At 43.4% G+C, this 27,400-nt stretch overlaps 1 protein-coding gene across 1 annotated transcript in view; it reads right to left on the reverse strand.

Moving 5' to 3' along the window:
• The window catches only part of SDHAF3 (succinate dehydrogenase complex assembly factor 3), a 70,150-nt gene that overhangs the window by 42,604 nt on the left and 146 nt on the right, over nucleotides 1-27,400 (reverse strand). The window contains exon 2 of the mRNA XM_082258384.1: nucleotides 5,209-5,391. Coding sequence (XP_082114510.1) covers nucleotides 5,209-5,379 — 171 coding nt within the window. The 5' untranslated portion in view covers nucleotides 5,380-5,391. The remainder of the gene's footprint in view (nucleotides 1-5,208; nucleotides 5,392-27,400) is intronic.

Genomic DNA, 27,400 nt, shown 5'->3' on the forward strand with positions numbered 1-27,400 from the left:
CATATATTATTAACCCGTAAAAGCCTCCCTGGTGTAGACATCTCAAAGCCCTAAGACTGCTGCTGGGTGACACCATCTTGGATATGATGTCATCAGCCGCAGCAGACTCTGAGCTGTCACACTTTATAGTATTCGTCTTCGTTCTGCACCTGGTAGCTACATAATAGGTTATGCAGAAAAGGGAAAGGCAGGGTGGAAGAGCTGGGCCAGCACAGACAGCAATTAGTGAGAGCTATGACATGCTAGGAGAGAGGGGGCTTTGCTAGGGAATTGACTCTTCATGGAGTTGTCAAATCTTCTAGCAAGGGCAGAGGCCCACTGCAAGTGAATAAAAATTTGTATATGAAAAGGAAAAAATGCTGCACATTAGAATGTAAAATACTTGATGTTGCTGTGCTTTTACCTGCAACGTTTTAGGTTAGCAACAAAGTCTCTTTAAGGAGTTAGCTGGTACTTTCTCTACAGCACTTCTCTATGTGTCTTTGCTGCCATCTGGTGGATTGTACAGTTATTGTACCACTATGATGACAGTCCTGTGTCTTTGCTGCCATCTGGTGGATTGTACAGTTATTGTACCACTATGATGACAGTTCAGTCACTTGTATGTAGAATCTTTTCAATGTGAGAATAAACAGAACATGAAGACAAATTTGTTTGGACGTAAAAAATGATGACCAAACTTTGTGTCATTGTATTTAAAAAACTTTGTTCCTTTGTTTAACCACTTGCCCTGCGGGACAATTTCTCACAAAAGTAAGTACACCCCTCACATCTTTGTAAATATTTTATTATATAATTTCATGTGACAACACTGAAGAAATGACACTTTGCTACAATGTAAAAGTAGTGAGTGTACAGCTTGTATAACAGTGTAAATTTGCTGTCCCCTCAAAATAACTCAACACACAGCCATTAATGCCTAAACCGCTGGCAACAAAAGTAAGTACACCTCTAAGTGAAAATGTCCAAATTGAGCCAAAAGTGTCAATATTTTGTGTGGCCACAATTATTTCCCAGCACTGCCTTAATCTTCTTGAGCATTGAGTTCACCAGAGCTTCACAGGTTGCAACTGGAGTCCTCTTCCACTCCTCCATGATGACATCACAGAGTTGGTGGATATTAGAGATCTTGCGCTCCTCCACCTTCATTTGAGGTGCCCCACAGATGCTCAATAGGGTTTAGGTCTGGAGACATGCTTGGCCAGTCCATCACCTTTACCCTCAGCTTCAGGCAGTGGTGGCCTTGGAGGTGTGTTTGGGGTCGGTATCATGTTGGAATACTGCCCTGCGGCCCAGTCTCCGAAGGGAGGGGATCGTGCTCTGCTTCAGTATGTCACAGTACATGTTGGCATTCATGGTTCCCTCAATGAACTGTAGCTCCCCAGTGCCAGCAGCACTCATGCAGCCCCAGACCATGGCACTCCAACCACTATGCTTGACTGTAGGCAAGACACACTTGTCTTTGTACTCCTCACCTGGTTGCTGCCACACACGCTTGACACCATCTGAACCAAATAAGTTTATCTTGGTCTCATCAGACCACAGGACATAGTTCCAGTAATCCATGTCCTTAGTCTGCTTGTCTTCAGCAAACTGCTTGCAGGCTTTCTTGTGCATCATCTTTAGAAGAGGCTTCATTCTGGGATGACATCCATGCAGACCAATTTGGTGCAGTGTGCGGCGTATGGTCTCAGCACTGATAGGCTGACCCCCCACCCCTTCAACCTCTGCAGCAATGCTGGCAGCACTCATACGTCTATTTCCCAAAGACAACCTCTGGATATGACGCTGAGCACATGCACTCAACTTTTTTGGTCGACCATGGCAAGGCCTGAGTGGAACCTGTCCTGATAAACTGCTGTATGGTCTTGGCCACTGTGCTGCAGCTTATAGCCTAGGCCATCTTTATGTAGAGCAACAATTCTTTTTTTCAGATCCTCAGAGAGTTCTTTGCCATGAGACGCCATGTTGAACTTCCAGTGACCAGTATGAGAGAGTGAGAGCGATAACACCAAATTTAACACACCTGCTCCCCATTCACACCTGAGACTTTGTAACACTAACGAGTCACATGACACCGGGGAGGGAAAATTGCTAATTGGGACCAATTTGGACATTGTCACTTAGGGGTGTACTCACTTTTGTTGCCAGCGGTTTAGACATTAATGGCTGTGTGTTGAGTTATTTTGAGGGGACAGTAAATTTACACTGTTATACAAGCTGTACACTCACCACTTTACATTGTAGCAAAGTGTCATTTCTTCAGTGTTGTCACATGAAAAGATATAATAAAATATTTACACAAATGTGAGGGGTGTACTTACTTTTGTGAGATACTGTATATCTACTTTTTTTTTTGCTAGAAAATTACTTAGAACCCCCAAACATTATGTATTTTCTGAAAGCAGACGCCCTGAAGAATAAAATGGTGGCAGTTACACAAATTAAATTTAGTGCACACAAACACAATATTAAACCCAATTAAAATATACAAAGGGGATGTTTTCTTGAGTAATTAAATACTGAACATGTCAAGATTTAACCACTTAAGCCCCGAAAGATTTTACCCCCATTCCGACCAGGGGGTATTTTTGCGATTCGGCACTGCGTGACTTTAACGGACAATTGCGCGGTCGTGCGACGCTGTACCTAAACAAATTTGGCGTCCTTTTTTTCCCACAAACAGAGCTTTCTTTTGGCGGTATTTGATCACCTGTGCGATTTTTGATCATGCGCTATAAACAAAAAAAGAGCGTCAATTTTGCACAATAGCAATATTTTTCAAATTTTTTTATATGAAATTTCCCCCAAAAAAATGTAAAAATCAAAATTTTTTAACATTTTCGGCCAATTTGTTTTATGCTACCTATGTTTGGTAAAAAAAAAAAAAAAAAAAAAAAAAAAAAAAAAAAAAAAAAAAAAAAAAATCGCAAAAAGCGTATTTTGATTGGTTTGCGCAAAAGTTATCGCGTTTACTAACAAAGGGAAAGATTTTTGTCATTTTTGTTGTTTTTTTTTTTAACGCGTAATGGCGGCGATCTGCGATTTTTTTTGCGGTACTGCGACATTGCGGTGGACAGATCGGACCCTTGACTGACATTTGTGACACTTTTGGGGTTACCAGTGACATTTCTACAGTAATCAGTGCTATATATATGCACTGTTACTGTAAAAATACACTGGTAGTGAAGGGGTTAACTTTATTTGGGAGGGAGGGGCTGTGTGTGTCCCTAGGGGCGTGATTCTAACTGTGATTGGCTGTGGCTTGAGCTGTAAGGACACTGATCAACGGATCTACATAGTAGATCCATGTGATCAGTGTCTTTACAGCGAGGAGAATGACAGGTGGCTTGTTTACATAAGCTGCCTGCCTTTCTCCCTCTCCCCCGCCGATCGCCAAGTGACCGGCGGACATCGGATCCGCTGGTCACATGCGCGGGGGAGGTCCATGACCGAGCGGGAGCACGCCTCCGGCGGCACGCGCTCGCTCCCTAGACCCTCACAAGCTAGTGACGTAGCCCTACGACACTTTGCCTGTGAGGGGCTGACTGCCGACGTAGATCGGCGTTAGGCAGTCGGCAAGTGGTTAAAATTCTGCATGCTTGTAAAATGGCAGAAAATGACAATACCTAAAACTGTCCATAGGTGACATTTTAACCTCTTCTGCACCGCCTGCCACATATATATATATATATATATATATATATATATATTTATTACGGCAGGGTGGCCTGGCTGCGCAAAATCACGTACATGATTTTGTAAACGGGATTTGGGGGGGCGCATGCGCCGCCGAAGCGCCCATCCCGCTGTGATTAGACACAGCAGGAGCCAATCAGCGTGTCCAGTTAGCCGCCAGGACCCATCGATTGCTCAGCGGAAAGACAAAATGGCGGTCTGTCTATGTAAACAAGGCAGATAGCTGTTCTGTCAGGGAGGTATAGAGAGCTCTTGTGTTTCAACTAAGCTAAAACACAGATCTCTCTTTTCCTCTAGCACATCCATCCCCCGCAGTTAGAAAGCACTCCCTGGGAGCACACTTAACCCCTTGACCCCCCCCCCCCCCTAGTGTTAACCCCTTTCCTGCCAGTGTCATTTATAAAGTAACAGTTCATTATTTTTTTTAGCACTGATCAGTGCATTGGTGTCACTGGTCCCAAAAAAGTGTCACTTAGTGTCAGATTTGTCAGCCGCAATGTCACATTCCCGCTAAAAATTGCTGATCGCCGTCATTACTAGAAAAAAATAAAAAGTGAATAAATGTATCCCATAGTTTGTAGACGTGATAACTTTAGCGCAAACCAATCAATTTACACTTATTAGGATTTTTTTTACCAAAAATATGTATCAGAATACATATTGGCCTAAATTGATGAAAACAATTGAGTTTTTAAATTTTTTTATTGGGAACATTTTATAGCAGAAAGTAAAAAATGTTGTTTTTTTTTCAGAATTGTCGCTCTTTTTTTGTTTATAACGCAACAAATAGAAACCACAGAGGTGGTCAAATACCACCAAAAGAAAGCTCTATTTGTGGGGGGGGAAAAAAAGGACATCAATTGTATTTGGACCGCGCAATTGTCAGTTAAAGCAATGCAGTGAATATCGCAAAAAAATGGCCTGGTCATTAAAGGGGGGTAAAACCTTCCAGAGCTGAAGTGGTTAAAAGCCTTTACAGGTTATCAGTTTAGAGATGAACGTTAGCTCTGGTGCTGGAATTATTGCCCTCACTCTGATGTTCACTGCAATACGTGAGAAGACATTCCCATCGGGGCCTGCAGGGGGCGCATTAGAGACACCAGTTAAAAAATGAAAACAAAATATAAAGGGTAAGGCTGGCCATAAATTATACAATTTTCTTCTACAACTTTACTTTAGATTTACCAAAACCATATAATATGAGGTCACACCTAGACACTTTCAATGTTGTAAGGCAGGGGATTTTCCAAATATGGCCCTCCAGTTGTTCAGGAACTACAATTCCCATCATGCCTAGTCATAGAGGACCTATGTGCGCATTTGTATTTGAACAGGAGGGGACAGGGGAGCTTTTAACCACTTGACCTTCAGAAGGTTTTACCCCCTTCATGACCAGGCCATTTTATTGCTACTCAGCACTGCACTATTCCAACCAAATCAAATAAAAAGCTTTATCCGGAGTTTCGCTTTAAACATTTTGAGCTTCAACAGAGAAGAAGGAGTCCATACCTCCCACTCCTTCATAAATAGTTTGGCTTCTGCTGGGCTGATAGCTTTGTGTCTTCTGAACTCCTCCTTCACATACTGGTCACCAAGAGCTTTCAGGTGGAGGGGCAGTGTGCGGTGCAGGAGAAGGATCTTCCTGTAGAGGGACCTCACCCGGGACACGTGAGAAGACATTCCCACCAGGGCCTGCAGGGGGCGCATAAAAGACATCAGTTAAAAATGAAAACAAAATATAAAGGGTAAGGCTGGCCATACATTATACACATTTTCTTCTACAACTTTCCTTTAGATTTACCAAATATGAGGCCACACCACAACACTTTCAAACCAGGCGTCTCCAAACTATGGACAAATATATATACAGCGCTATATAAAATCAAATAAAGTGACAATGTTCATAATACAAATCAATGACTCTTTTAAAGTGCAATATATATTCCTCTTAGGTGCAATATATAATGTCCATAAAGTGCATTTAAAGTAAAGTGCATGAAAGTCCACTAAGACATAAATATAACCGTGGATTTAAAATTCAATCAAGGTGCTTGATAGATGTTTCCATATATAAAGTGCAAGTGACACCACCACCGTTTAGCCGCAAGATGGCCTCTCACCTCACTGCAGCATAAAACCAACAATGAATCCTCAGTAAGACCAGTGTAAGGGATGCCACTTCCTGAATCGATCTCTCACCATCCCATGGATATAATATGTGAATAAAGACTATTTTCCATCCGTTTATCGGATCGGATGATCATCCGATTCCCCCATAGAGGAGAGCGGGGACCTGACAGCTGTGTCTCTGCACACAGCACGGAGACAGAGCTGCCATCCTCCTGCTCAGCGGGGGATTGGCGAATCGATCCCCCGCTGAGAAAAACGTAGTCCCCCGATGGACTACCATGTGTGAAAGGGGCCTTAAAGTGCCACTAGAAACATATATAATATATATATATATATATATATATATATATTTTTTTTTTTTTTTAGACATTTCTTGGGTATTAAACCCAAATCCAAAAATTTAATATATTGCAGCTTACCAATCATTAGATGTGGTAGCTGCATTAGTTTGACCCCTTTTGGGCTTTTTTCCCCTCTGTTTTCACCTGGTGATCTGACCAGTAACACACCTCCTGTTTTTGGTGAAACACAAATCTGGATGAATGAGCAAAGGAGGCACAGCAGACAGTAGGATTGTCATTCTAGGAGGGAGGGTAGTGTTTGATGTATTAGCAGATTTATACAGGGCCGGCCCTACCATGGGTCCCACTGGGTCCATTGGACCCAGGCAGCACTTGGGAGAGGGGCAGCAAATTGGATCCCAATATTTTTTTCCAGCAGTTTTGTGTGTCATCAGTTTGTGGCGCATTACGGGTGGCATTTCCCCATCTCATACTGCCATCTATAGTGCAAACTGATGAGTATGAGGAGGCGGAACGTCTCCTCCGGGGAACGCCCCTCATGTGATTGAGGTGTGCGCAATGACGTCAGACATCAGCGCACTCCATCTCACTCAGGGCAGGTATCATTAGTACAGTGACAGTGTATATTTTTAGCACTGATCACTGTATTAGTGTCACTGGTTCCCGCAAAGTGTCAGTTAGTGTCTGATTTTTCGCTCTAATATCGCAGTCCCACTATAAAAAAAAAAAAAAATTCAAAAATAAAAATTCCATAAACATATCCCAGAGTTTGTAGACTCTATAACGTTCACGTAAACCAATCAATATACAATTATTGTGATTTTTTTTTTTACCAAAAATATGTAGCAGAATACATATTGGCTTAAATTTATGAAGAAATTACATTTTTTTCATTTTCTTTTATTGGATATGCTTTAGAGCAGAAAACAATAATTTTTTTTATTTCACAATTGTCGCTTTTTTTTTTTTTTTTTTTTTAGTGCAATGAATAAAAAATGCAGTGGTGATCAAATACCACCAAAAGTAAAGAAAGCTCTATTTGTGAGGAAAAAATTGCCTGGTCATGAAGGGGGGGGGGGAAATCTTCCGGAGGTCTAGTGGTTGACCTTTTTAAGGGTTTCCAGAAAGCTGCTCAAAGTAGTGCTGGATTCAGATCTTGGGGGGTCCGGGGTACTGCACGTTTGGGGGCAGCTCAACATAGAAATTAATTTTATTGACAAATAAAAAAGTGATGTGACATGAATGATAAACTGTATTCATGGGCATCCGCAAGGGGGGGGGCAAGTGCCCCCCCCCCCCCCCCCGGAATCTCAACTTCCCCTTTGAAGTGGTTGTTAAGTTGCTTTGGTCTGTTTAATAATCACGTGTGCCCGTGCCCCTGCGTTTGTGTTTTTAAAAAATAAGCCGTTCTTTACCAGTTTTCAGAGCGCCGATCGCCGCACACGTGACCCACCCGCTCTCTCCTCTCCCCGTCTAAAAGCTACCTGCAGCGAGGATTCTCTGCTGACGTCAGTCGGGAGGAGAAGAGGCCGAGAGGATGGGAGAGGTGGCGGTTCACGTGAGCGGCAATCGGCGCTCTAAAAACTGGTAACGGCTTATTTTTATAAAACAGAGACACGGGGGCACACAAGAAATTTTAAACAGACTGGAGACAGGATATGAAACTTGAAATGAAACTACAGCAGTGGGGGGGGGGGGGGGCAATGACACAGGAGCAGACAGGCAGGGAGGTGGGGGGGGGCAGGACAGAGGAGGACAGGAGGGCTGCGGATGATGGAGGCACATAAACTGACCAGGGTGTCAGGGCTTTCCAGCCATGGTATACCGTGGTCAGTTTACAGAGAGGAGGAGCCAGGCAGGATCCGCCAGGTATTTTCGGTGTTAGAAGCGGCCAAATTACACAGCACAAGCACTGTGCTGTATAACATGCTTTACCACTTGAGCCCCGGAAGGATTTGCCCCTTTCCTGACCAGACCCTATTTTGCGATTCGGCACTGCGTTACTTTAATAACGGACAATTGCGCGGTCGTGCGACACTGTACCCAAACTAAGATTACGTTCTTTTTTTTCCCACAAATAGAGCTTTCTTTTGGTGGTATTTGATCACCTCTGCGATTTTTATTTTTTGCGCTATAAACAAAAAAAGAGCAACAATTTCGAAAAAAAAAAAACAACTATATTGTTCACATTCTTTTATATAAATTCTCAAAAAAAAAAAAATTAAAAAAAAATCAAAATATTTTAACATTTTAGGCCAATTTGTGTTCTGCTACATATTTTTGATACAAAAAAAAAAAAAAGAAAAATCACAATAAGCGTATTTTGATTGGTTTGCACAAAAGATATTGCGTTTACTAACTACGGGAAAGATTTATGTCATTTTTATTTATTTATTTTTTTACTAGTAAGGGCGGCGATCTACGATTTTTTAGCGGGACTGCGACATTGGGGCGGACAGATCGGACCCCTAACTGACATTTTTGACACTTTTGGGGGGACCAGTGACATTACTACAGTAATCAGTGCTAAAAATATGCACTGTTACTGTAATAACGACACTGGCAGGGAAGGGGTTAACAGTGTTGGTGATCAAGTAATTAAATGTGAGCCTAGGGGAGTGATTCTAACTGTGGGGGGGGCGTGGCTTGTGAGATGATCACAGAGACATGTGATCCTATATAGAAGGATCACATAGTCTCTGTGATAATTGCAGGGAGAAGGACAGACGGCTGTGTTTACATCAGCCGAGCGTCTTTCTCCCTCAGCGGGGAGAGATCGCCGGTGTCAGGCGGCAATCGGAGATGCCTGACACACGCACTGGCTTTCACGGGGACGAGCCAAGGCGTCGGCACGCGCTCGCCCCCTAGCGGCCTTCAGACGGGCGCTGTACATGTACTGCGATTTGCCTGTAGAAGCCAACCTGCCGCAGTATATCTGCTGCGGCTGGTCGGGAACTGGTTAAAGGAAACAGGATCAATATATATATATATATATATATATATATATATATATATATATATATATATATATATATATATATAATTTTTTTTTTTTTAGGTTAACAAATAAATTCTGCCGTTTCCCCTAATAAAAAAAATACTCACGAGTTGCGGCTCACGCAGTGACTGACGTCGCCTTCATGACATTGTTGAAAAGGGGCGGAGAATGGGTGACCTTAAAATGACCCCCCCAGTGTTTCATGGGTCATCGTGGTTCTCAGATATTTCTTTATCAGTGCCAATTTCCTGAACGAACTTTCTCCCGAGCAACTAGTGACCATCATGCTCAAATATATTCCAAGAGCCACGTGAACACCTGGAAGGGTATCAGCAAGCCCTTCACCATGTAATAAAACTGCCTGTTGAGATGGAGTCAGACATGACCGGAGCTTGGCAAAGGCTGCAACCTGGACAATTTCCTCAATGAACACCCTACTGAAGTCTTGGAGGGAAAATAAGCTTCATTTTTTATAAAGGAAGTCTGGCAGGGAGGCCTGGGGCAATTGCTGATGCCGGAGGTGATGTCACATAGGGCCGGAAGTGTGCAGAGGACGCTGATATCTCTCAGGAGGCACAGAAGGAATGGTTTTTGGGCCAAACGTTCTTTCAAAAAGTGCAGAAAAAAACCAGAAGGGGATCCGTCCCCTTCCATCTGAGTGGATTGGATTGGAGGGCCCATAGAATAGCTGTGTCCGTGTCTGATCTGCATATGCAGAGTGGACACGGACCTGATATCCGCCCCCTCCGCTCATTATAGCTCGCGACCGGTTACCAAGTTGCCCTCGCTCTTCAAACGGTTGAGCACCTTTGATCTAATTGATGCCTTTTGGTATGTTTACTTAACCATTTCTGGACCGGTGTTCCGTGAGAATTACCTACCCGTGAGAAAAACCTACCCCCCGTCACTTCCGGTTCACGGCAGTGTATGTAACACGAGCAGTTACATTAAAACAGCTGTGCTGCACTATGAGTCATCCCCGCTCCTGTCACTGTCACTTCCCTCATCTCCGATAGTAAATATAAAAGCGGCGGCGGCTGTATTAAAAGATAAATCACGGAGCCGCCAGCCGCTTTTATATTTACTTGCCGAGAGCAGGGAAGTGACAGGGACAGGAGCGGAGATGAGTGATATTGCAGAACAGCTGTTTTAATGTAACCCCCGCGTAGGTAGGTTTTTTTCACGGACACCGTGTTCGTTTCATACTAGTGCGCATGCGCACTAGTCTGATTCTCAGCTGCTCCATTAAGTATCCGGGGATGTGAGCATGCGCACTGCTGCGCTGCTCAGCTATTCCTCGCCGGAAGTGACGAGGGTAGGTTTTTCTCACGGGGTAGGTAATTCTCACGTTACACCGGGCCTTTTTCTAAAACTTGTTGTTTACAAGTTAAAACCAGGTTGTTTTTTTTTTGTAGAAAATTACTTAGAACCCCACAAACATTGTATTCTCTAGGGTCTCTGCTAAAAAAAAAAAAAAAAAAAATATATATTTTTTTTTTTTTAGCAGAGACCCTAGAGAATAAAATGGAGATCGTTGCAATATTTTTTATTATGCGCAGCGGTCTTACAAATGCAATTTTTTGGGAAAAAATTCACCTTTTTAAATTAAAAATTAAAAAAAAAAAAAAAACAGTTTTTCTATAAAGTAAATAGATACCCAACATGGCATGCTTCAAAATTACGTGGAATGGCGACAAACATTGGTACCTAAAAATCCCCATAGGCGACAATTTAAAAATTTCTACAGGTTACCAGTTTAGAGTTACAGAGGAGGTCTAGGGCTCAAATTATTGCTCTCGCTCTAACGATCGCGGCGATACCTCACATGTGTGGTTTTAACATCATTTATATATGTGGGCACGACTTGCGTATGGGTTTGCTTCTGCGCGCGAGCTAACGGGGACAGGGCGCTTTAATTTTTTTTCCTATTTATTTTATCTTTTAATTTTTTTATACACAGTTTTTTTTTTTTTTTTTATCACTTTTATTTCTATTACAAGGAATGTTAACATCCCTTGTAATAGAAATAAGCATGACAGGACCTCTTTAATGTGAGATCTGGCTTCAAAAAGACCTCACATCTCACATCTCCACTAAAAAATAAAAAAGTCATTTTTTTCATGGTCCAAAAAATCAGACTCTTTAAATCCGTTGCTAGGAAGCGACGTATGACATTGCTCCGGTCCTCCATGGCCATAGAGTCGAGTGAGGGCCATCTTGACCCCATTCGACTTCCTGCCGGAGGGGAGAGTGGACGGATCGTTTTCCTCGCTACCAACGGCTAAGGTAAGCCAAGAAAACGACCGGGAGAGGGGGGTGGGGGGGGGGGGGGGGACACCTCTCCAGCCGCCCATAAGAATGATCCCTTATCCCTTAATTTTAGAACATACTTTATCACCTGTAAATGGCATTTCCAGATGTTTGACTCAAGCACTTGATCTCTTGTTGTTTTTAACATGTGGGCAGGCTATGTTAATCACTACAGTGGACTATGTAAGTCTTTTTCTATATATTTCCTTAAAATGTGTTTTATAAGAATATGCATTGTTAGCATTAGAAAATAATCTTCCATTTTGTACTCATTACTTACAGACCACTTTCCAAGGGCACCCCTGAAGAAGGAGTACCTATTGACACTCCGAAACGCGTCGGGTGTTCACCCTGGGCTATGTGGTTATTTTCCATCTGTATTATGTGATTTATTATACAGCTTGCCAATTCTTTTATCTTTTTTGTATTGAATTCTCTAATAAACATTATTTAAACGTTATTTTTGTGTCTATTATAAATCAGTGCCTAAAAAGTCCCACCCAAAGGGGAATTCTTTTTCTTTAGAAGGGTGATCCCGTGGTGAATCCGCAGCTGGGACCAGCCTTCTGTTAAAGCAGACTGCCCACCGTTTAAAAAAATACCGGGGTTGTGGCAACTATGTCAAATTACAGACGTAAATACACGGTGGGCGCTCCGGAAGTGTTTAAAGGTACCACGGCTTTACATCCCACACAGCAGCTTCAGCTTAAAAGGGATTATAAAGTCAGAAGGTTTTTTTTTATCTTAATGCATTCTATGCATTAAGATAAAAAGCTTTTGTGTGTGTGTGTGTGTGGGGGGGGGGGGGGCATAACCTTTTTGTCCATTAGGAGGACTCTCCCTACTCTGTGTAGAGAGGGGGACAGGTAAATTACCCTCTGGGTTAGAACTGGATAGTGTGGGTGGCACCGTCCCCGGTTCATCTATCGTGGTATCCTCCCTTTTTATTTGCCATTTAAAGATAACGGTGATGTTTATGAATACATTGGCGGTACTAAGCGAGAATTACACATACGTCTTTCTGAACATATTGGTAACATTAAATGAAGTTTCAAGGGACACAATCTGTCCAAACATTATGCGAAACATCATGATAAGAATTTATTGGGCACTTCCTTTTTTGTTTTGGATAGAAGGTTGTGCCCCACTAGAGTGGTACCAATATGGTCAGATCTATTTCCAAGTTGGAAGCTCGTTGGATTTTTGATATGAAATGTCCCTTTCAGCTTGAACGTCAATTGGGACATTCATTATTTTTTATTATTAACGCTTGATGTTCTTTTTTTATTATTTTTTTGAGATGATAATTTTGTTTGCGGTGTTCCTGTGCTTCCGGTTTCGCTCTGTGCTCGTTAAATAGTATTTACAAATTTATTATTGCATGTTTATTTATGCTATTCCACTAGGTGGCAGTATTTTCCCCTTTCTTTTGTTCCTAAGCAGCCTTTGCTGTCTCTCTCCTAATGTTTTAAAGCATGGGCAGGTAGCGGGCCAGCAGTTAAGATGGCGCCGATGTCCTATAAATGGTTGATACACGTGATGATACGCTGCCTTGGCTATCCCCAGGAAACTTACTTTGTGACGAAATGTGTAGGGTGGGGCCTACGATGGTGACGTCATCACGTGACTTCTATTCGATTAGTCTGTGCTTTCTTTTAGTCTGGAAGGAAGTCCGTAGGAACGCCGCACATGGTTGCCCTTTGTTTTATTCGTGATTTAATGCGATTATAAACTATAGGATCTTGTAGGTGCAAATATTTACTTTATTAATAAATTGGTATTTGGATACTGCACTATGGAAGCGCTTTTTTGATTTTGTCTTTTGAGTGTTGACCGAGTTCTGAGTGGATCAAGTATTTTGCGGTCTGAGAGAGACCTACTTCCATGTGCCTGGTCAGACCACCTTTAATTTAGTGGTCATTTACCTCTGGTAAACTGCTTATGTTACTCACTTCGGGTGCGGAGTAGGAACATCTTGGTCACCCTTCTGTTTACATCACTTGCCTCCTCCCTCACCTGTGGTGTTTTTTTCCATATGGATCAATAAGGACTTGGTTGTCTATCTGCTCCTATATTTTCTTCTGGCTTATATACTTTATACATACAGTTGTCTTCATAAGTTTACATACCCTGGCAGAATTTATGATTTCTTGGCCATTTTTCCGAGAATATGAATGATAACACAAAAACATTTCTTTCACTCATGGTTAGTGTTTGGCTGACGCCATGTATTATCAATCAACTGTGTTTACTCTTTTTAAATCATAATGACAACAGAAACTACCCAAATGACCCTGATCAAAAGTTTACATACCCTATTGATTTTGGTCTCATAACATGCACACAAGTTGACACAAAGGGGTTTGAATGGCTATTAAAAGGTAACCATCCTCACCTTTGATCTGTTTGCTTGTAATTAATGTGTGTGTATAAAAGGTCAATGAGTTTCTGGATTCCTGACAGACCCTCGCATCTTTCATCCAGTGCTGCACTGATGTCTCTGGATTCTGAGTCTGTCAGGGTACCAATAGCAGGAGGTCTCTAGGACCCAGTATCCGTCAGAATAGGAGAAGGGCTCTAGGACCCAGCAACTCTGTCAGCCCATTACCTGGGCCTTTATAAGGAAGCCAGCCCTTCTCTAAGTGCTGTTTGATCTTCAGCTTCTACCAACATCCTGTTTCCTGTGATTTCTGGTTCCTGACTCGGCTTGTTACACCTCCATCTCCAGCTTGCTTCCTGACTTTGACCTCGGCTTGTTTAACGGATCTCCTCTGCCTGCTACCTGTCCAGACCTTGGCTACCACTTGACCTTGTCTCCTCCGCTACCCACCTGGCATTGAACCTTGGCTTGAATCAACCACCCTCTGTCTCAGTGATCCCAAGTACCTGCTTCATCTCACAGGTGCCACCTGCCTGCAGTAACCCCGAAGCACCACAGCGGTATTCCTGAACCCTTTTCTGCAAGCAACTCTGCAGGCGACCTGTGCGACTTTGGGCCTAACTCCTCCTGTCTCATCTCCAGGGGAGTTTGGCACTTAGCTGCAAGGGAAGCCCTCTCTCCATTGGCCTCCAGCACTTGATACGTGATAGAGTCATGGGGAAAGCAAAACAATTGTCAAAGGATCTGCGGGAAAAGGTAGTTGATCTGTATAAAACAGGAAAGGGATATAAAAAGATATCCAAGGAATTGAGAATGCCAATCAGCAGCGTTCAAACTCTAATCAAGAAGTGGAAAATGAGGGGTTCTGTTGAAACCAAACCATGGTCAGGTACACCAACTAAAATTTCAGCCACAACTGCCAGAAAAATTGTTTGGGATGCAAAGAAAAACCCACAAATAACTTCAGGATAAATACAGGACTCTCTGAAAACATGGGGTGTGGCTGTTTCAAGATGCACAATAAGGAGGCACTTGAAGAAAGATGGGCTGCATGGTCGAGTCGCCAGAAGAAAGCCATTACTACGCGAATGCCACAAAGTATCCCGCTTACAATACACCAAACAGCACAGAGACAAGCCTCACACCTTCTGGCACAAAGTCATTTGGAGTGAGGAGACCAAAGTTGAGCTTTTGGCCACAACCATAAATGCTACAAAGTCAACAAGGCCTATAATGGGCGTGCACTTGCACCTCCGATGGCACGCGCATGCCCCCAGGATCGCTCCCGCGGACCGCCGTACACCATTCCTACTGTGAAACACGGAGGTGGATCGCTGATGTTTTGGGGATGTGTGAGCTACAAAAGGCACAGGAAATTTGGTCAGAGTTGATGGTAAGATGAATGCAGTATGTTATCAAAAAATACTGGAGGACAATTTGCATTCATCAGCCCAGAAGCTGTGCATGGGACGTACTTGGACATTCCAACGTGAAAATGATCCTTAACACAAGGCCAAGTCGACCTGTCATTGGCTACAGCAGAATAAAGTGAAGGTTCTGGAGTGGCCATCTCAGTCTCCTGACCTCAATATCATTGAACCAATCTGGGGAGATCGCAAAAGTCCTGTTCATGCAAGACAGCCCAAGAATTTACAGGAAATGGAGGCTTCTGCCAGGAAGAATGGGCAGCTTTACCATCTGAGAAGATAAAGAGCCTCATCCACAAATACCACAAAAGACTTCAAGCTGTCATTGATGTTAAAGGGGGCAATACATGGTATAAGAAACTGGGGTATGTAAACTTTTGACCAGGATCATTTGGGTAGTTTCTGTTGTAATTATGATTTAAAAAGAAAGTTTTTAGATTGTAAGCTCTAACGAACGGGCCCTCTGATTCCTACTGTATTAAAATGTATTTTATTTGTACTGTCAAGTTGTAAAGCGCTGCGTAAACTGTTGGCGCTATATAAATCCTATACAATAATAATAATAAAAAAAAGAGCAAACACAGTTGATTGATAATAAATGGCTTCAGCCAATCACAAACCATGAGTGAAAGAAAAATGTTTGTGTTATCATTCAAATTCTCTGAAAAACGGCCAAGAAATCAAATTCTGCCAGGGTATGTAAACATATGAGCACAACTGTATTTTTAATATTTTTTAGGGATGTATTTTTTTTTTTTTACAATTCATGTATTGTTGTTACCCATGTTCAATTATTTTTTTAAATATTTGTTTAATTTTAGCGCTGCACTTATTTTTCTTACATCGATTTGGAGTGTGTATTTTTACTCTAAGTGCTGGCGGCTCTTTTTACTCTAGCACAGTGTTTCTTTGTTTCGGATTGTACATAATCCTCACACTCAGTAAGTGGAAGCCAGCCTTAGGGCTCTTTCACACGGTCCGCCTCCGTAGGCGGATCCGTGTTGCTCAGCGGGGATCGATCCGCGATCCCCGCTCGACGGCGGATGACATCTCCGTCTCCGCTTGCAGAGCGGAGAGGGAGGTGTCACAGCCCCCGCTGCCCTCTATGGGGGATCGGATGAGAGTGGACCGCCTGTCCGCTCTCATCCGACCCGATCTGATCCGATTACTGAACGGATGGAAAAATAGGGTTTCCATCCATCCAGATTTCACGGACAGGATCGGATACGGATGGCAGCGGGTGTCAGCGAAGGTGTCTCCGCTGACACCCGCTGCCCCATAGAGCTGCATGGAGGATCCGATCAGATCCGCCTAAAAAACTGACAGGCGGATCTGATCGGACCACCCGTGTGAAAGAGCCCTTATTGTAGGAACATGTAATTTGCTGCCACTCCTCGGGCCAACACCTCCATGGGTATCGGTCAAACAAGGCCCCTCCGGCAGGCAATGAGGCCTGCTGGACAACAGCACATAAAAAAAAAAAAAAAAACTTTTTAATTTATTATTTTTTTTTACATGAAAAATTGCATTTTACAAGGTAAGTATGTAAGGATTATAATAATGCACCAACCAGTGAAATTTTAGGTGGTGTATATCTTCACAAATACAGTTCCCAGGTGCCCATATATGGTGCATTTTATGTCAAAGGTCCAAGGAATACACATGGGACCAGATTTTATCTCTATTGGGTTAACCAGTTCTGGACCGGAAGATTTTCCCCCTTAAAGACTAGGCCACCTTTTGCGATTCGGCACTGCATTACGTTAACGAACAATTGCGCGGTCGTGCGACACTGTACCCAAATAAAATTTTTGTCCTTTTTTTCCACAAATAGAGCTTTCTTTTTGTGGTATTTGATCACCTGTGTGTTTTTTGCGCTATAAAGCAAAAAAGTGCGACAATTCTGAAAAAAAACAACAAAAAAAAAAAACAATATTTTTCACATTCTGCTATATAACATTCCCCAAAAAAAAAAAAAAAAAAATCTAAAAATCTAAATTTTTTCATCATTTTAGGCCAATTTGTATTCTGCTACATATTTTTGGTAAAAAAAAAAAAAAAAAATCCCAATAAGCGTATTTTGATTGGTTTGCGCAAACGTTATTGCGTCTACAAACTAGGTGAAAGATTTTTTTATGTCCTTTTTATTTTTTTACTAGTAATGGCAGTGATCTGCGATTTTTAGCGGGACTGCGACATTGCGGCGGACAGCTCCAAAACAAATTTGCGATGCATAGCACCTTGCTCCTGCGCTTAGAACAAGAGCCCCCCCCCTGACCACTCCTTCCACGGAACTTGCACTTGGCATCCCAAATGGCTAAGGCCTTGCTGCCCTATTAGACCGGGGTAGTCTGAAGGTGCTAAAAAAAAAAAAAAAGAGAGCGCACCGGCCTAGCGCATTATCCTCAATACAGGCTATATTAGTAGAAAATAAAAAGTGACTACTCACAAACAATGGTATAAACCAGCATATCAAATCCAAACATCAGGAGCAGTCTATATCAATGGCCACAGTCCTTGACGAATGATGGCTGACGCGTTTCGAGGCTTCGCCTCTTCCTCAGAGCCAATGGGCCATGTCGAGACCACCAGTTTATATAGCAAAATGACCCATGCCTCATCTGTGGGGCCAGAAATCGGACCCCTAACTGACATGTTTGACACTTTTGGGGGGGACCAGTGACATTACTACAGTAATCAGTGCGAAATCTACTGTAATAATGACACTGGCAGGGAAGGGGTTAACCCAGGGGCGATAAAAGGGTTAAGTGTGGGCCTAGGGGGGTGTTTTCTAACTGTGGGGGGGGGGGGTGGACTTGTGAAATCAATACAGATACCCGTGTTCCTAAATAGGAGGATAACAGGAGCTCTGCGTTGATTCCAGAGAGAACAACGGTCTGCTGTGTTTACAACAGCAGACCGCCGTTCTCTCATCACGGAGGAGTGATCGCGGCCAGCCGACGGTTCTGTGGACCGGCTTTCCCGCTGGCGAGTGGGCGTGCACTCGTGCCTCCGACAGCACGTGCGCGACCCCAGGATCGCTCCCGTGGACTGCCGTACAGGTTTTGCGGGGGCACCTGCCGATCTGCCGCCGTGTAACCAGTATACGGCGGCTGGTTGGCAAGTGGTTAAATAATCTAAAAAAAATAATAAGTCAATAAGTCAGCTATTTTTGATCTCATGAGGGGAGAGAAAATGATCCCATAGTACACCTAACCATCCCATCTATATACATAATCATCCATCAAACACAAAGACAGACATCCACCTATGACATCTCAGACATAGAAGCGGTGCGTTTTCACTCCCTGTCCTCTACTTATTATATGTTTAGAGGACAGGCACCGCTTCTATGTCTGAGATGTCATAGGTGGATGTCTGTCTTTGTGTTTGATGGATGATTATGTATATAGATGAGATGGTTAGGTGTACTATGGGATCATTTTCTCTCCCCTCCTAAGAGAGTGCAAATGCTGACTTATTCACATATTAGAAGTAGATTATTTAACCACTTCAGCCCCGGAAGATTTTGCTGCTCAAAGACCAGGCCACTTTTTTCAACTTGGCACTGCGCGACTTTAACTGACAATTGCGCGGTCATGCAATGCTGTACCCACACAAAATGTACGTCCTTTTTTTCCCCACAAACAAAGCTTTCTTTTGGTGGTATTTGATCACCTCTGCGCTTTTTATTTTATGTGAGATTAATAAAAAAAAAAAAAAAGAGCAAAAATTTTGCGAAAAATTGACATTTTCTACTTTGACTGTTAAAAAATGTCCGATATATTCAATTTTTGTCATATATTTAGGCCAAAATGTATTTAGCTACATGTCTTTGACCAAAAATTTTTTTAACCACTTAAGCCCCGGAAGATTTTACCCCCATTCCGACCAGGGGGTATTTTGCGATTCGGCACTGCGTGACTTTAACGGACAATTGCGCGGTCGTGCGACGCTGTACCTAAACGAATTTGGCGTCCTTTTTTTCCCACAAACAGAGCTTTCTTTTGGTGGTATTTGATCACCTGTGCGATTTTTTGATCACGCGCTATAAACAAAAAAAGAACGTCAATTTTGCAAAAATAGCAATATTTTTCACATTTTTTTATATGAAATTCCCCCCCCAAAAAATGTAAAAATCAAAATTTTTTAACATTTGCAGCCAATTTGTTTTATGCTACCTATGTTTGGTAAAAAAAAAAAAAAAAAAAAAAAAAAAAAAAAAAAAAAAAAAAATCGCAAAAAGCGTATTTTGATTGGTTTGCGCAAAAGTTATCGCGTTTACTAACAAAGGGAAATATTTTTGTCATTTTTGTTGTTTTTTTTTTTTAACGTGTAATGGCGGCGATCTGCGATTTTTTGTGCGGTACTGCGACATTGCGGCGGACAGATCGGACCCTTGACTGACATTTTTGACACTTTTGGGGTTACCAGTGACATTTCTACAGTAATCAGTGCTATATATATGCACTGTTACTGTAAAAATACACTGGTAGTGAAGGGGTTAACTTTATTTGGGAGGGAGGGGCTGTGTGTGTCCCTAGGGGCGTGCTTTCTACTGTGATTGGCTGTGGCTTGAGCTGTAAGGACACTGATCAACGGATCTACATAGTAGATCCATGTGATCAGTGTCTTTACAGCGAGGAGAATGACAGGCAGCTTGTTTACACAAGCTGCCTGACATTCTCCCTCTCCCCCCGCCGATCCCAGAGTGGCCGGCGGACATCGGGTCCGCTGGTCACACGCGCGGGGGGGGTCCGTGACCACGCGGGAGCGGGAGCGCGCCTCCGGGGGCGCGCGCTCGCTCCCTAGACCCTCACGTTAGTTTGCCTGTGAGGGGCTGACCGCCGACGTAGATAGTCGTGCGGCGGTCGGCAAGTGGTTAATGAGCGTATTTTTATCCACTTTAAGACCGGAAGATTTTACCCCATTCCTGACCAGGCCATATTTTGCGATTCGGCACTGCGTTACTTTAACAGACAATTGCGCGGTCGTGCAATGCTGTACCCAAATGAAATTTATGTCCTTTTTTTCCCCACAAACAGAGCTTTCTTTTGGTGGTATTTGATCACCTGTGCGATTTTTACTTTTTAGTAAAAAATTTTGAAAAAAAAAAAATATATATTTTTTCACATTCTGATATATAACATTCCCAAAAAAAAAAAAATTTAAAAATCAAAATTTGTTTTCTGCTTCATATTTTTGGTAGAAAAAAAAAAAAAATCGCAATAAGCGTATTTTGATTGGTTTGCGCAAAAGTTATTGCGTTTACTAACTACGCGAAAGATTTGTAATTTTTATTGTTTTTTTTTTTTTTTTTACTAGTAATGGCGGCGATTTGCGATTTTTTGCGGGACTGTGACATTGCGGCGGACAGATCGGCCCCCTAACTGACATTTTTGACACTTTTGAGGGGAACCGGTGACATTACTACAGTAATCAGTGCTAAAAATATGCACTGTTACTGTAATAATGACACTGGCAGGGAAGGGGTTAACACTGTTGATGATAAAGGGGTTAAATGTATGCCTCATGCTTACGGACGTGTGTGGGGGGAGGGGGTTGTGTGACACAGACACAGATCGCAGGTTCAGCTATGCTGAATCCTGTGATCTCCTCCTGTCTGTCACAGAGAAGATCCGCCTGCTTTGTTTACATAAGCGGGCGGATCTTCTCACACTTTCCCAGACGATCGGGGAAGAGAGGCGGTGATCGCCGCCTCTACTCCTCTGGCCTGACTCCCACTGTGTCTAAACACAGCGAGCGCACGCCGCCGAGACCGCTAGGAGTCCAGCGACGTAGGTCTACGTCGCTGGATCCAGGGGAGCCACTGTGCCACACTAGCAGCACAGTGAGCGGTCGACAAGTGGTTAACCCAATAGACATAAGATCCCCCTATAATACTATATTCAGTCACCGGCCACTTTATTAGGTACACCTGTTCAATTGCTTGGTAACACAAATTGCTAATCAGCCAATCACATGGCAGCAACTCAATGCATTTAGGCATCTAGAGCAGCCTTTTTTCAACCAGAGTGCCCAGACACCCTGGGGTGACTTGAGCTTTTTTCAAGGGTGCCTTGGCAAAATGCCGAAAAATTGCCCAAAAATGTAAACAAGCCAGCAGGGGGATCAAGCCTTCCTTTTAGTTAGACAAAACCACAGGTTTTTATTTTGCACCATTTTTACCTTCCAGACACCGGTATCCTAAAAACCAGTGATGTCATCAGTGTTGATAAGAAGGGTGTTGCTCATCCTTATTTGACCCTCCCCTGCCCCTCTCCATCAACTCTGGGGGTCACATTGGCTAAATGATGGAGAGAAACTGAGGGAAGAGGTGAAGAGGAGAAACACTGGAGTAATAGTCAGTACTAGTGTGCAAAAGTGTATTAGCTTTGGAAGAATAAATTACCACTAACGATTAGTGTTCTATGTGTGTCAATGCTGCCACATTATGTAAAACTATTAGATAGTTTTTTACATTTTAAAATGGGGTGCCGTGAGAATGTCCATAATTTTAAAGGGTGCCTTGACTGAAAAAAGGTTGAGAAAAACTGATCTAGAAGCTCAAACCGAGCATCAGAATGGGGAAGAAAGGGGATTTAGGCGACTTTGAACATTACAAGGTTGTTGGTGCCAGATGGGCTGGTCCGAGTATGTCAAAAACTGCTGATCTACTTGGATTTACACACACATCCATCTCTCGGGTTTACAGAGAATGGACCGAAAATAGAAAATATCCAGTGAGCGGCAGTTGTGTGGATGAAAATGCCTTGTTGATGTCAGAGGAGAATTGGCAGACTGGTTCCAGATGATAGAAAGGCAACAGTAACCAAGGTATGCAGAAAACCATCTCTGAACGCACAACACATCGAACCTTGAAGCAGATGGGTTATAGCAGCAGAGGGCCACCCTGGGTGCCACCCCTGTCAGCTAAGAACGGGAAACTGAGGCTACAATTTGCACAGACTCACCAAAATTGGACAATAAAAAATTGGAAAAATGTGACCTGGCCAGACGAGCCTCGATTTCAGCTGCAACATTCAGATGGTGGGGTCAGAATTTGGCGTAAACAACATGAAAGTATGGATCCATCCTGCCTTGTATCAGTGGTTCAGGCTGGTGGTGGTGTAATGGTGTGGGGGATATTTTCTTGGCTTCCCCGCTGAGAGAGAATAACAGGCAGATGTTGAAAACACAGCTGACCGTTCTTCTCTCTGAAATGATCACAGAGTGTCTGTGATCCTTCTATATAGGAACACAGGTCTCTATGGTCATTTCACAAGCCCCTCCCCCCAAATTAGTAAACACACCCCCTAGGCTTACATTTAACCCCTTCCCTGCCAGTGTCATTATTACAGTAACCGTGCATATTTTTAGCACTGATTGCTGTAGTAATGTCACTGGTCCCCCAAAAAGTGTCAAAAATGTCAGTTAGGGGTCCGATCTGTCCGCCGCTGTATAACTTCTCTTACAGAGATTTCATCTGGTACCACGTGTATTCCTTGGACTTTCTTATAAACAGTGCATCTGGAAAGTGTTCACAGCGCTTCACTTTTTCCACATTTTGTTATGTTACAGCCTAATGCCAAAATGGATCAAATTCATTATTTTTCTCAAAATTCTATAAACAATCCCCCATAATGACAATGTGAAAGAAGTTTGTTTGAAATCTTTGCAAATGTATTAAAAAAAAAAAAAAAGAAAAAAACATAACATATGTACATAAAGTATTCACAGCCTTTGCTCAATACTTTGTTGAAGCATCTTTGGCACCAATTACAGCTTCAAGTCTTTTTGAGTATGGTGCTACAAGCTTGGCACACCTATTTCTGGGCCGTTTCTTCTATTCGTCTTTGCAGGACCTCTCAAGCTCCATCAGGTTGGATGGGGAGCGTTGGTGCACAGCATTTTTCAGATCTCTCCAGAGATGTTCAATTGGGCTCTGGCTGGGACACTCAAGGACATTCATAAAAATGTCTTCTAGCCACGCCTTTGTTATCTTGGCTGTGTGCTTAGGGTCGTTGTCCTGTTGGAAGATGAACCTTCACCCCAGTCTGAGGTCCAGAGCGCTCTGGAGCAGGTTTTCATCAAGGGTGTCTCTGTACATTGCTGCATTCATCTTTCCCTCGATCCTGACTAGTCTCCCAGTTCCTGCTGCTGAAAAACATCCCCGCAGCATGATACTGCCACCACCATGCTTCACTGTAGGGATGGTATTGGCCAGGTGATGAACGGTGCCTGGTTTTCTCCAGACATGATGTTTGCCATTCAGGCCAAAGAGTTCAAACTTTGTTTCATCAGACCAGAGAATTCTGTTTTTTATGGTGTGAGAGTCCTTCAGGTGCCTATTGGCAAACTCTAGGTGGACTGTCATGCCTTTTACTAAGGAGTGGCTTCCTTCTGGCCACTCTACCATACAGGCCTGATTGGTGGAGTGCTGCAGAGATGGTTGTTCTTCAGGAAGGTTCTTCTCTCTTCATAGAGAAATGCTGGAGCTCTGTCAGAGTGACGATTGGGTTCTTGGTCACCTCCCTGACTAAGGCTCCTCTCCCCCTATTGCTCAGTTTGGGCTGGGTGGCCCGCTCTAGGAAGGGGTTCTGGTGGTTCCAAACTTCTTCCATTTATGGATGGAGGCCACTGTGCTCATTAGGACCTTCAATAATGCAGAAATTTTTCTGTACCCTTCCCCAGATCTGTGCCTCAATACAATCCTGTCTTGGAAGTCTACATGTCTTGAACTTCATGGCTTGGTTTATGCTCTGACATGCACTGTTAACTGGCAGACCTTATATAGACATCTGTGTGCCTTTCCAAATCATGTCCAATCAACTGAATTTACCACAGGTGGACTCCAATCAAGTTGTAGAAACATCTCAAGGATGATCAGTGAAAACAGGATACACCTGGGCTCAATTTTGAGTGTCATGGCAAAGGCAGTGAATACTTATTAAAACTTAATTTTTAATAAATTTTCAAAGAATTCAAACAAACTTCTTTCACTTTGTCATTATTGGGGATTGTTTGTAGAATTTTGAGGAAAATAATAAAGTTTATCCATTTTGGAAAAACGCTATAACATAACAAAATGTGGGAAAAAGTGAAGCTCTGTGAAGATTTTTGTGCTGTTGTCCAGGGGGATTCACTGCCTGCTGGAGGGGCCTTGATTGACCGATAGCCATGGAGGTGTTGGCCGAGGAGTGGCAGCAGAGTGCCAGTGGTGGACCTGCAAATTCCGGTGTTCAATGGCAATCGAGCTCCATGGTGCCGGGCAGTGAGCACAGGGCCCACTAGAGGATGTCAGTGTAAGATTCTGGTACCTTTGGTACCCTTATTTACCATTTTCCTTTCAACATTGCGTCCCACCTTTCTAGTTAGGTGGAACGCATACACCTTTAAGACGGATGACGTCATCGCTGAGCGCCGCTGATCGGCTATTTCAATCGCCGGCGTTCTCTCTCACGTTGTTCGTTCAATGTGTGCCTACATGCTTACAAGCCTTGTCTTGCTGTCGGAACCTCCAGCTATTTGCCTTTACCTGGAACAGACCGGAACCTCGCAACTGATCCCGTATCTCGCTACCGGATCACTCCCTCACTACTGGACCCCTCTACTTACTGAACCTTACTAGTGATAAGTACCCCACAGGGGAATCCTCCATAACTAACTTACACTATCATCTTCTGCACATTAAGGACTGTTACTATCTATGCATACTAATTCTACCATCTGCACTGTTACATAGATTGCTAGCTCTTGAGTCTACTACCATCTATCCTTGCACTGGGTTAGTCTCTCCTGTATATGTCATCTGCTGTCCTTACCACCTGTTACCATACATGATTACTAACCTATCTGCATTCTACCTATTACCATCTACTACTCTCCTGAACATTACTATCAAGTGCTTATCATTGCTGTCACTGCTCACACCTGTCCCTTCAGCACATCACCTCCATACTGTCATATACATCCTATCACTCCAGGAACATCTTATTGAGTGTGTGTATATCTGTATGCTGAAGCAGACAGGCCCACAGTGATGAGTCTGGAGAGTTGGATCTGGTATTCCAACACATCTCTACATGACTACTGAGTGGAGATTCTGCAGCTGCAAATCCAGCTTACAATAAAAACGCAGGAGCGTTACAGTCAGGCCCTTAGGCTACCCTCATGAAGTCTGTTTCTGATTGTTTGTTCAGAGACATTCACACCAGTGGCCTGCTGGAGGTCATTTTGTAGGGCTCTGGCAGTGCTCATCCTGTTCCTCCTTGCACAAAGGAGCAGATACCGGCCCTGCTGATGGGTTAAGGACCTTTTACGACCCTGTCCAGCTATCCTAGAGTAACTGCTTGTCTCTTGGGATCTCCTCCATGCTCTTGAGACTGTGCTAGGAGACACAGCAAACCTTCTGGCAATAGCACGTATTGATGTACCATCCTGGAGGAGTTGGACTGCCTGTGCATCCTCTATAGAGTCCAGGTATCGTCTCATGCTACCAGTAGTGACAATGACCCTAGCCAAATGCAAAACATTCAGAAAAGATGAGTAGGGAAAAAAATGTCAGTGGCCTCCACCTGTAAAACCATTCCTGTTTTGAAAGCTGTCTAACTGTTGCCAATCTAGTGCACCTGTTGTTAATTTAATGAACACCAAAGCAGCTGAAACAGATTAACACCCCTCTCTGCTACTTAAATGACCAGATCAATATCCCAGAGTTTACCTGACTTGATGCTTTTCTCTGCTTAAAAAGTGTTCCTTTTATTTTCTTTGAGCAGTGTGTATACAGTACATATACATATATATGTGCGAAATTGTAAAAAGTGGTCACCTCCCCCACCTATAACTGGTCTTAACAGTACGGAGCACTGGAAGGGCAAACGCAGATCAAAAAAGCAAGGGGATTTCCAGTCACTACTTACCAACCAGCCAAATTAATCTGTCCAACTACTGTTAGACAGGTTAATTCGGTTGGTCGCTGGGTGGTTGGTAAGTAGTGACTGGAAATCCCCTTGCTTTTTTGATTATATATATATATATATATATATATATATATTTATTTATTAGAGATAGACTAATGTTTTTTCAGGGCCGATACCGATATTTTTGCCCCAACATATCGGTATCGGTGACATGGGCCGATATTTTGCACGTTTGAAGTTTTGAAAAATAAAGACAATTTTTGACACAAATCTGGTACTGAACATATTAATTTTTGTTTAATGCTTAATAGCTGGATGGCTGGCACCCTGTGGTGGGTGGGTGGGTGGCTGGCACCCTGTGGTGGGTGGGTGGGTGGCACCCTGTGGTGGGTGGGTGGGTGGGTGGCTGGCACCCTGTGGTGGGTGGGTGGCTGGCACCCTGTGGTGGGTGGGTGGGTGGGCGGCTGGCACCCTGTGGTGGGTGGGTGGCTGGCACCCTGTGGTGGGTGGGTGGCTGGTACAGGGGCTGTGGATGTGGGTGGGTGGCTGGCACCCTGGTACAGTGCCTGTGGCTGGCTGGTACAAGGCCTGTGGATGTGGGTGTATGGCTGTGATTCACTCCCGCGAGACTAGTCCTGACTCCAGACGAGGCTGTCCAAGGCGAGGGAGGCGGCCTAAGAAGGCAGAATGATGTCACAAAAATATCGGCAATATCGGCCAGTTCCGGGGCCGATACCGATATATCAGGGAAAGTGCATATCAGCCCTTGCCGATAATCAGTCTATACCTAACATATATATATATAAAATGTATGGGGGGTTCTAAGTAATTTTGTAGCAAAAAAAAATCTGATTTAAACTTTCAAACACAAAGTTCCAGAAAAGGCCTTGTTAGCAAGTGGAAATACTTGTTCCAGGTCATCGCTGAAGGCACGGGATCACCATGGCAGCCAGGCAACCAGCATTGTCCATATGGCTCCCCCTATCTTTCTCCACTGTAACACCAGCAACCCCATGACATGAATGCATTCAATTATAAGCACCCCCCCCTGAGCTCACAGGGAGCCCACACTGCTGTCTGCAGGACTATCACCTTCCTATATGACCTAGAAGGGGTCAGGGTCACATGACACACCTCAGTGCTATGGTATTCTGCAGTGCTGGCAGGAACCCTCCTGTGCTTCTATCACACAGGACCCTCAGAGGGGAAGAATACCTAGAAATCTATAAATA

This window comes from Pelophylax lessonae (assembly GCF_965119305.1).
Source record: "Pelophylax lessonae genome assembly, chromosome: 5".
NCBI classification, from domain to species: Eukaryota; Metazoa; Chordata; class Amphibia; order Anura; family Ranidae; genus Pelophylax; species Pelophylax lessonae.